At 33.7% G+C, this 9,708-nt stretch overlaps 1 protein-coding gene across 2 annotated transcripts; it reads left to right on the top strand.

Moving 5' to 3' along the window:
- The first annotated feature begins 4,045 nt into the window (after nucleotides 1-4,045).
- Nucleotides 4,046-8,640, top strand: LOC149786335 (kelch-like protein 36). 2 transcript variants are annotated; one of them, XM_089976747.1, is made up of 2 exons: nucleotides 4,046-4,299; nucleotides 5,819-8,640. In XM_089976747.1, exon 2 carries the CDS (start codon nucleotides 5,926-5,928, stop codon nucleotides 7,192-7,194), a length of 1,269 nt encoding a protein of 422 aa, XP_089832873.1. In that variant the 5' UTR covers nucleotides 4,046-4,299; nucleotides 5,819-5,925; the 3' UTR covers nucleotides 7,195-8,640. The 2 variants fall into 2 exon arrangements, with proteins under 2 accessions (XP_089832873.1, XP_089832872.1); XM_089976746.1 differs by lacking the exon at nucleotides 4,046-4,299 and adding an exon at nucleotides 4,322-4,901.
- The last annotated feature ends 1,068 nt before the right edge of the window (nucleotides 8,641-9,708 follow it).

Raw genomic sequence — 9,708 nt, 5'->3', positions numbered from 1 at the left:
AATCAAAGAGTATTGATCACAGTTATCCTCTTTTAACTGCTCATTCTCTTTGGTCTAGTCAGGGTCACAAACTACACCCACTTGTCGTCGGACAAGAAAAAAGATCCCGAGATCTCCTGTTTGTTGCGAATGATCATTAGTGAAACTGAAGCCACATAAGTATCTGTTTGTTATTTCATTAAAAATGGAATTTTTAGGAGACAGTGGAGACCGTCTGAGATACTGCTGCTGATGAGTGGTCAGTGAACTATCAAATTGAAGTTCCATAATAGTCCAGACAGGAAATTCTTAGTCTGACCCATGAAACTCTTTTGGCTGGTCAGTTAGTGATCAGTAAAACTTATCACAAGATCTTGAATCACTTCTTTTGGCCAAAACTTAACAGCGATGTTTGTAAATACTACAAATCTTGTCATATTTGTCAAATAGAAGGAAAACCCAATGAGAAAACACCTAGGCAAATCTGCAACCTATTCCTGCATTTGACCAACAATTTAGCAGAATAATGGTAAAGTGTGCCGGTCCCTTACCTAAGACCAAGTCGGGTAACCAATACTTGTTAACCATAATATGTGCGTCTACAAGATTCCCAAAGGCAGTTCCTTTGAGGAATATAAAAAACTAAAACAATAGTAAAAGCTTTGGTAAAGTTTTTGACTCAATTTGACCTTCCCAAATCTGTCCAATCTGATCAACGGTCAAATTTTATGTCTGGAATTTTTCAGCAAGCTAAGTTTAAATTAGTCATCCAGTAATTCACAACACACGTGAAATTACGGTTTGACAGAGCTGCAGTGGAAAGATTTTTTCAGTTTGGTGATAGAGTTCTTTCCCTTGCTCATTCTTCAAAATTTTCCTCAGATTAGTTAATATGGCCCTTACAAAGTTCAGAAGAAAATGATTGATTTAAATTATAATAATATTACTCATAGAATGTAAATGTATTAAAGGAGTACCAGTATGTGGATAGAGATAGCCAGGTTAATAATGCAATTAATTTAGTTGTATCGGTCATACACAGTGAGTATTTAAGCAATGGAACGCAATCGGACTGTGTTGAATTTGGAGTAACAGATCTTCGAAATTCAGAAGTTATGAATGATCTGGACCAGAAACATTCACATCTGCAGCAACAAGAAAATAATGAACTAAAACAGATATTACTTGAATATGAGTATTTATTTCAAGATGGTTCTACAAGAACAAATAAAATCTACCATGACTTTGAAATTGTAAGTTCCACACCTGTGAAACAACACCCGTACAGGATAAACACTCTTAAATAGGAATGTTTGAAGGAAAAGAAATTCAGTATTTGCTGGAGAATTATTTCACAGAGCAGAGTGATGAGTGGTCAGAGTGATGAGTGGTCAGTGAACTATCAAATTGAAGTTCCAAAATAGTCCTGACAGGAAACTCTTAGCCTGACCCTTGAAACTAGTTTGGCTGGTCAGTTGGTGATCAGTAAGACTTATCACAAGATCTTGAATCACTTCTATTGGCCAAAAACTAAAAATGATTTTTGTAAATACTACAGATCTTGTCATATTTGCCAAATGGAAGGAAAACCCAGTGAGAAAATACCTAAGGTGACTGGAGTTCACCATGTATAGTTGTTCCGAAACCAGATGATACTTTCTGCATGTGCACTGATTATAGAAAGGTGAACAGTGTGACTAAAACAGATTCATTTCCATTACCAAGATTCGATGACTGTAATGATAAAATTGTAAATGTAGAGTATGTCACTCAATTTGACTTTCTTAAAGGAATTTCTCAATTTCGACTGACAGAAACGGCGAAGTAAATTTCGGATTCGTGAATCCAGATGGACTTTATCAATATAACGTGATGCAGTTAGGGATGAAAGGTTCTCCTAGTGTTTTTCAAAGTTTAATGAACATGACTATATATGGTCAAGATAATTGTGATGCTTACATAGATGATGTCATCATCTACAATGACATCTGGGTAGACCATTTAGCGACCATTCGCAATTCTTTGTCAGACTCACTAATGCAAAATTGACATTTAATTTATCCAAAAGGAGATTTTTGCCGTGCTTGTGTAACATTTCTAGGACATATCGTGAGACATGGACAAGTTAAACCTATATATGCTAAGGTCAAGGCTATCTCTGATATCCTTCTGCTTATCAGTAAAAAGCAACTGACTATCGGAAATTTTGTTCCAATTTTTCCATATTTGCTGAATCCCTGACAAATTTATTGAGCAAGAAAACCAAGTTGCATTGGTTGGAAAAATGTCAGGGAGCTTTTGATAAGTTAAATACCATACTTAAGAGTGCACCAGTTTTAACAGCTCCAAATTTCAGTCAGTCATTTAAACTGTCTGTTTATGCAAGTGATGTTGGGGTTGTATCAGTATTGATTCAAGAAGACAAAAATGGTGAAGATCATCCAGTGTACTACTTTTCTAAGAAATTAAAGAGCACCAGACAAATTATTCCACAATCCAGAAAGAATGTTTGGCTTTGGTACTGGCATTAAATCACTTTGAAGCCTATATTGGCAAGATGAAAAACAAAAATCAGAGATTATAAAGCTGGAGTTCGATATTGCAAAAATAAAATGTTGACATCAGGCACGTTAAAGAAAAAGACAATTTAATAGCAGATGCACTTTCACGTGTATATAAATATAATGTTTCATGTATAGTTTGTTTCATTCATAAGATTTCATCTTATAGTAAAAGGAAAGCTTTATTGCATACGTCTTTCTTTTTCTTTATGAGGGATAGTGTTATGTATATTTAATTTGCTTTGTTTATTAGTTAGTTTTATTTTATTTTATTTTATTTTATTCTATTGTAAGATAATATTGTATGTTGGACTTGACCTTGTAAACAGCTAATACATAGCTAAATTATTATCTATGTGTATAGGTATAAAATCAGTATTATTATTAATAGAGGAAGTAAATATGCTTATTTGGGTCTAAGTTTAGGAATTTCCTAAGTGAATTATACATAATCCAGGTTATTGTTTTGTATACGGCAGGATCATTCTGGAACGTTTTTCTTTTTGCATTAGGTAATGGGTTTTTTTAAAGAAAATGCTAATTATAACCTGAGGTCAGGTAGAGAACTATATATATATGGCGTACCTGGGAGGATTTTATCAGTTGCTTTATGATCTAGCACCTTGAAATTGTATATTATGTTGTGTCTAGTTGGGCTGAATTTTATTTCCTCAAATTATTGAATTCAAGTGATTATTTTCTTTGGATATACAAAAGTGTTCTGATAAAATTCTTGGATAAAGACAGGTTCTGGAATTTATAGTGAATTCAAGCCTGGAATTCCATTACTGTCAGTTTTTGAATTTATTCTTGTCTTTTACTGCATTTTATTCAGCATTTTCAATTTATATGACTTGTGTCTGTAATTCATCCATTTTGGGGGATTTAAATCGCAATACCGTAAGTTCTTTTTCTTCATTTTCACTTTTGGGGCCCCGAGTGGCCGAGTGGCCTAAAGCGCTCTTCGTTACGGATCACTGCCATCTCACCTCTGTCTGCGTAAGTTCGAGTCTCGGATTCGGCTAATGTGGGTATGTGAGAGAGCTTGCCAGTAGCTTCTCATGGGTCGGTGGTTCTTTCTGGGGTTTTCTCGAGTTCTTCCTCCACCATTAATACTGGCCGCCATGTATAGCCTATCGTGTGCTGAAAAATGGCGTTAAACCCTACAACAACAACAACAACAATTCATTTTCACTTTGCATTCTACGGAAATAAATGTATTGTACATTTTACCAAGCTTGTTGTCTTTCACTCTTTTCCATTACTTATTTTAAGAGCATAGACTTATAACAGTGTGCGTATGTGTGCACATGGTTGTGTGTATTCCAGTGTATCAATTTAGCAATGGAACTAATTGTTCCTCATGTTTATGCATGTGTATATATAAGTTCTGAATAAAATAATAGTAAAGAGACTACATACACGGGAATATATACGGTATTTATGTCAATGCTTTTCAGGTACGTTACAAAAGCGAATACCCTCATCCATTCAGTGAAAACTAGACCTATACCCTTGCGATACTTATTATACCGGAATGTTTGATTTACCGTAAAGGGTAGAGAGGTTAGTAAGCTCGGAATGAGCTGATGCGTGAAAGTAATGGAATGTATGTTGATGCAGTTCATAGCGATAGAGACAGATTATAGCGACAATATCAGAGCACGTTTTCCTCGTCTGAAAAGTATGAGACGGCCGTGTTATGAATTTTGAGGGCCAGCATGATTTTCCATCGCGAGCTGAAAGGGTAATTGAATCGGTGAGTATTGACTAACAGATAAGGGCCACATAAAAATGAAACCTGGAGTTATTACAAAACAAAACATGAAATAAAATAAAACAAATCAGTGATTATATATGCAGTGGGTATATGCACAATGTAGGGAAGAATCGAAACATTATTACCGGGAACAAACCATCAAACAAGAATAAAACAACTAAACACAAAATATGCAGTCGTGAAGTTCACATTATTAGAAGATATTTTTGTCTTACAACAAAGAATGTCAGTTTCTACTGTCAATGGAAATACTTTTTTTTTTGAAAAGATATAAACACATACAAATAAGCCCGTTCGTGCATACATTCATTTTAACGTACAGTGGTGTGAAGCTCATGCGTATGTGATTTATAAAGGTGTAGTTGGGCAGTGGCTGGAAAATATGTCGCTAGTTCTTGTTTAGGCTTGTTGATTTGTTGTTCACTTGACAACGTATTTACTCTTACGTGATTGTGGTAATGAACGTCTTGTATATAAATGCATAAATGTGCATTATATGTGTACAGTAACCGAGTGATACTTCTAGTCAGTAATTTGGTACTATGAAATGGAACGATTCTAGATGTTTTATCGTTAAACAGGTAATTATATCATCTCATGTTAATTATCAAGATGTGGAGAACGTTTTGGAAATTTTTTTGTCACTCTACATGTTCGTTTTTATTAATTATGCATACATACATACATACATACATACATACATACATCCATACATACATCCATACATACATACATACATACGTACGTACGTACGTACGTACATACATACATACATACACAAACATACATACATACATACAGACAGACACTTACACACATACATACAAACACTCATATACATACATACATACATACATACATACATACATACATACATACTGTTATCCACCTCATCAGATTATGAGGTGGCGTTTGTTTTGAAGCCATAGCCTACTATATAATCTTAAGGGATATTTGAAAGTAACGCCTTTTCCTCCCTTTTATAATGTCTGGAAAGAACAAGAAGGTTCATTACGATTTTTTTTGGACCTGACACTTGAAGCGGTATACCATTTGGGGGGAAATGTAAGACAAGGACTTGCTCATTCAAACCCTATTCATCTTACAGCTTATTCCAGTAAGCATAATTTATGTACTTTTAAAAACAATTACAATGTACTAACTCGTAACTTAGATTATACAACATATCATGTTCTTCTATTGAAATGTAAATCATTTCCTTCGTGTTACTTCCTTCATGTCTGAATATGATGATGGTATTCTATATTTAATAATGTTCCAAAGCAATCATGATTGAAAACAGAGCTATGTCTGGGTGCCACACAAACACATTCGGATGGGCTATAATAATAATAATAATAATAATAATAATAATTGATACCTATGTTTATGTTAATGAATGAGATCAAAGGGATTGGCTATAAAAATTAATATATTATATAACATTATTTTTCTAACGTCCTCTAACTATGAGATCATTTTTATTTTTTTATTTCAGACAGGATGACAATAAATCGTGTAAAAACTACAGTTGTTCCAAAAGTGATCTAAATGTACGATGGAATAGTGTGTTTTCCACATGTAAAGTAATTCTCACTGTAAGAAATGTTCCAAGAAAAGGAAATGGCATGTTACCCACAAGAAGTATGCTGTCTGACGAATGATAATCCAGTCCTGAAGGAGCGTATTTACATTCAAAATCTGCCTGAAGGGGATAGGAAAAAACTGGCGAAGTTTCTTTGTGATGGGTGTCCTGCAGATTTGCAACTCAATGAAGACAATTTTCATTCTTTTCTCCATCTCTGTTTACTGCGGACATTTAGCACTGATAATAAACTCTTTCAACACTGCATGAATTTTTACAATGATATTGGGGAATCCGATCAGTTGTACAGTCTTCAAGGCTGTGAGGAGTGCAAGCATATGTTAAAGAAAAATAGAAGAAAACTGATTTGCCCCGATGCAAATATTTGCAAGAACTCTAAAAGTGTTCAGTATGGTGTGCTCTTCGTGAGAAACGATGCCACTGAAAAACAGACAGTTATAATTATGGAACTGTCCTCTACTATGATCATCCACAGACAACGTGTGAAAAAGGTGAATAAGTTCGGACGCGGCTTCTCGGTTTGTTCACAAATCCGCAATGAGTGTCCATACATATTCATTTCCGGTGGTAGAGGGCGTTCCAGCAGAAAACTGTTGGAATATGACGTCATCGAAAATAAATGGAGGACATGCCCCAAACTATGCTCTGAACGTTCTAATCATTCCATGGTGTCTCTTGATGAAAACATTTACCTAATAGGTGGCGACAAACTTTCCCTCATCGAGAAATATAATCCAAGAACAAAAATGTATTCGACAATCGGACACCTTGAGGAGAACGTTTCAAATCCTTTGGTTGTTCAGTATCAGAAATGTTTGTACATATTTGGTGGCAGAGCCTCAGATGGACGTGACGTTTCTTGTGTTCGATGTCTGAATACAATCACGAACGTTACTGAACACTTGCCGAACCTTCCAATTTCCTTTTCTGGTGGTCAGGCTGTGTTGTTGAATAACAAAGTCTATATGGCTACCCCTGGTGGAAATCTGATTTGGTTCGATCCAAAATCGGGCCTGTCTAAGTTATGTTCTTGTATGACCCCGTCCCGGGAGTTATTTTTCATTTTTGACAGAGACAGTAGGCTGTATGCATTAGGAGGCATAGACAAGACTGAGAACAAGTACTTAAAGACTTTGGACCGATATTGTCACGAACAGGACTGTTGGAAGATGGAATCCGAATTAAAACCTATACTTCCCATTGTTGCAAGTTGCATTCTGCAATATCCGCGTAAGTGTCCCGTGCTGCCATTTAATAAATCAATCTGATATATGTATTTGTGCAAATGCTTGTACTAACATATTTACGTTAATACAACAGATTTGTAACTATAAATTCTAAGCTCCAAATAATCCATCAATCTGATTTTCAAATGAATTATGAGGGGTCAAAATTAGTAGTCAAATTAGTACTTAGCGTTTGACGATTTACAGTAAGTATGCCTACAGTTACCCTCACGAAACTCTCCAAGCAACTACTGAGATTGACTGAAGTTTCAAAGAGCGGGACTTAAGAGCTTAAATTGAATGCACTTGGTGCTATATGTGCGATTTATCTGTTAGAAGATGGTGTTATGTATATTTAATTTAATTGTTTGTTTGTTAGTTTTAAATTTTTTATTCTATTACGTGTTATTGTTAAGTAACATTGTATGTTGGACTTGACCTTGTCTGAAATTCTGTTCATTTCTGCTTGACCGGATTGCCTTTTTATTATTCTTTTTTATTTATTTCATGTATGTAAACAACTAATAATAGCTTCATTGTTCTCTATGTGTATCAGCTTATTATCAGGATTATTATTCAGGTAAACAAAGGAGCAAATACGTTGATAAAGGTCGGGGTTTTGGAGATTCCTAATTTAATTTTGTACGCTATTGTGTTGTAAATAAACAATTCTCATTAGATCATTCTAGAAGGTTATTTTCCATTAGGTAATGGTTGTTTTTAGAAAATGCTAATTCTGACCTGAGGTCAAGCAGAGAACTATATTATCTAGTGACTGTGAGGATTTTGCCAGTCGTGCTTTAACATCTAGCACTTTAAGTTGTATGGTGTTGTGACCAGTTTGGGCTGAATTTTATTTTCTTCAAATTATTGAATTCAAGTGATTTTTTTTCTCTGGAAATACAAACGTGCTCTGACAAAATTCTTGGATAAACATATTCTTTAGAATTTATACTGAATTCAAACCTGGAATAATATTTATGTGATTCAACAAGAGACTGTTGACACATCAATATTTCGCAGGCTGTAACAGACATGTCATCGCCTGCAGGTTTGGATCTCTTCGGGACTTGAACTGAGTTTTATTCAGGAATATTGTATTACTAGGACTTGTGTCTTTATTTCTTTGATTAATTTTGGATTTAATTCGCAATACTATAAGTTCTTTTTCCCATTTTCACTTTTATATTCTAAGGAAATAAACTGTTTGTTAAATTTTACAAAGCTTGTTGTCTTCACTCTTTTCTGTTACTTATTTTAATAACATAGACTCGTAACAATGGTATCGTAATTATTTATATTATGTCATTTCCTATATTTCTTCTTTTTCCCTTGCAATATTTTTTAGTAGAAAATTTATCACGAGTTTACGTGATATTGTCAAAAACAATATGTGGTTAAAATGAAAAATATGTCTACCACATGCCTTTTTTTTAATGTTACAATAAGCTGTATGCGTAAATGTGTTCACGAAGAATAAATGTCTTTTATGCGGTATTTTCTGTTCGTTGGACCTTGTTAATTCCTTATTTATTATATTCATACAATGAAACATGTACACTTATGTTTATCTAGTGCACAGTATGAATTGTAATATTACTCCAGATGTTAACAATTTGATAATATTATAAGATATTGAAAACTAAAAATCTAAAATTCGTCTTCATCACTGGATCATTCTTAAAACAGTTTATTAATGAGGTATACTTGCAGAGATACGTAACAAGAAAAAGCCTCTAAATAAGATGACTTTTAGAGAAATTTATCAAGTGAAATTAGTTTTCATTTTGCTGATGATTTTTAAAATTTACAAAACCATTTAATAACAGTAATGTGGTAAAACTTACGGCGTAATAAATGCTATTCGTGATGAGATTGATGTACATAATCATGTCCAAAGTCTAGGAAAATATATAATAAATTCTTGATAGATGTCTCAAAATACGAAACACTAGAAATTTAGGTATGTCAAAATCCTATGCAAAATATAACATACAACAAACAAATCAAGCATCACGCAGAAATTTATTTTTGTGAAAGAAAGATATGAAAATGAATCTATATGAAATGTAATGGTACTTTTCTGTTTTAAAATATTATGATACACATAAAATTAAGGAAATATACGTTCTACCCTCTGGATCTTAAAACTTAATGTGAATATAGAATTGTGGACCGTAATTTCTTTTTAAGTGTTAATTTATTCCTTAATAGTTTGTTTTACGTTATTTTCTGTAGGAATATTTCTACAAAAACGAATATAGTAACGATCTTGGTTGACTCAAAAGCTTGATTATTATAATTTTGACCAAACTAGTATATTTTGATATTCCCCTATTCCTATACTTATTTTAAATATAGAATGAGTGAAACAATGGGGGGAATCACAAAATATAAAAATGAAAGATACTTGCTGACCTAGTTACACTTAAACGCGGAAAGTTTGAGTCGGAAAAGGAAGTATTAACACCGTTCATATTTTCGACTGGCCAATACATACCTACCCGTAACAAGTGAGAAATACTTACACCTTTTAATATTAGACCGGAAATTGAG

The sequence above is a fragment of the Sinohyriopsis cumingii genome, chromosome 12 (assembly GCF_028554795.1).
Source record: "Sinohyriopsis cumingii isolate HCF-2022 chromosome 12, ASM2855479v2, whole genome shotgun sequence".
Classification (NCBI taxonomy): Eukaryota; Metazoa; Mollusca; class Bivalvia; order Unionida; family Unionidae; genus Sinohyriopsis; species Sinohyriopsis cumingii.
The sequence above is the reverse complement of the archived record's forward strand: the minus strand, read 5'-3'. Positions and strand labels throughout refer to the sequence as shown.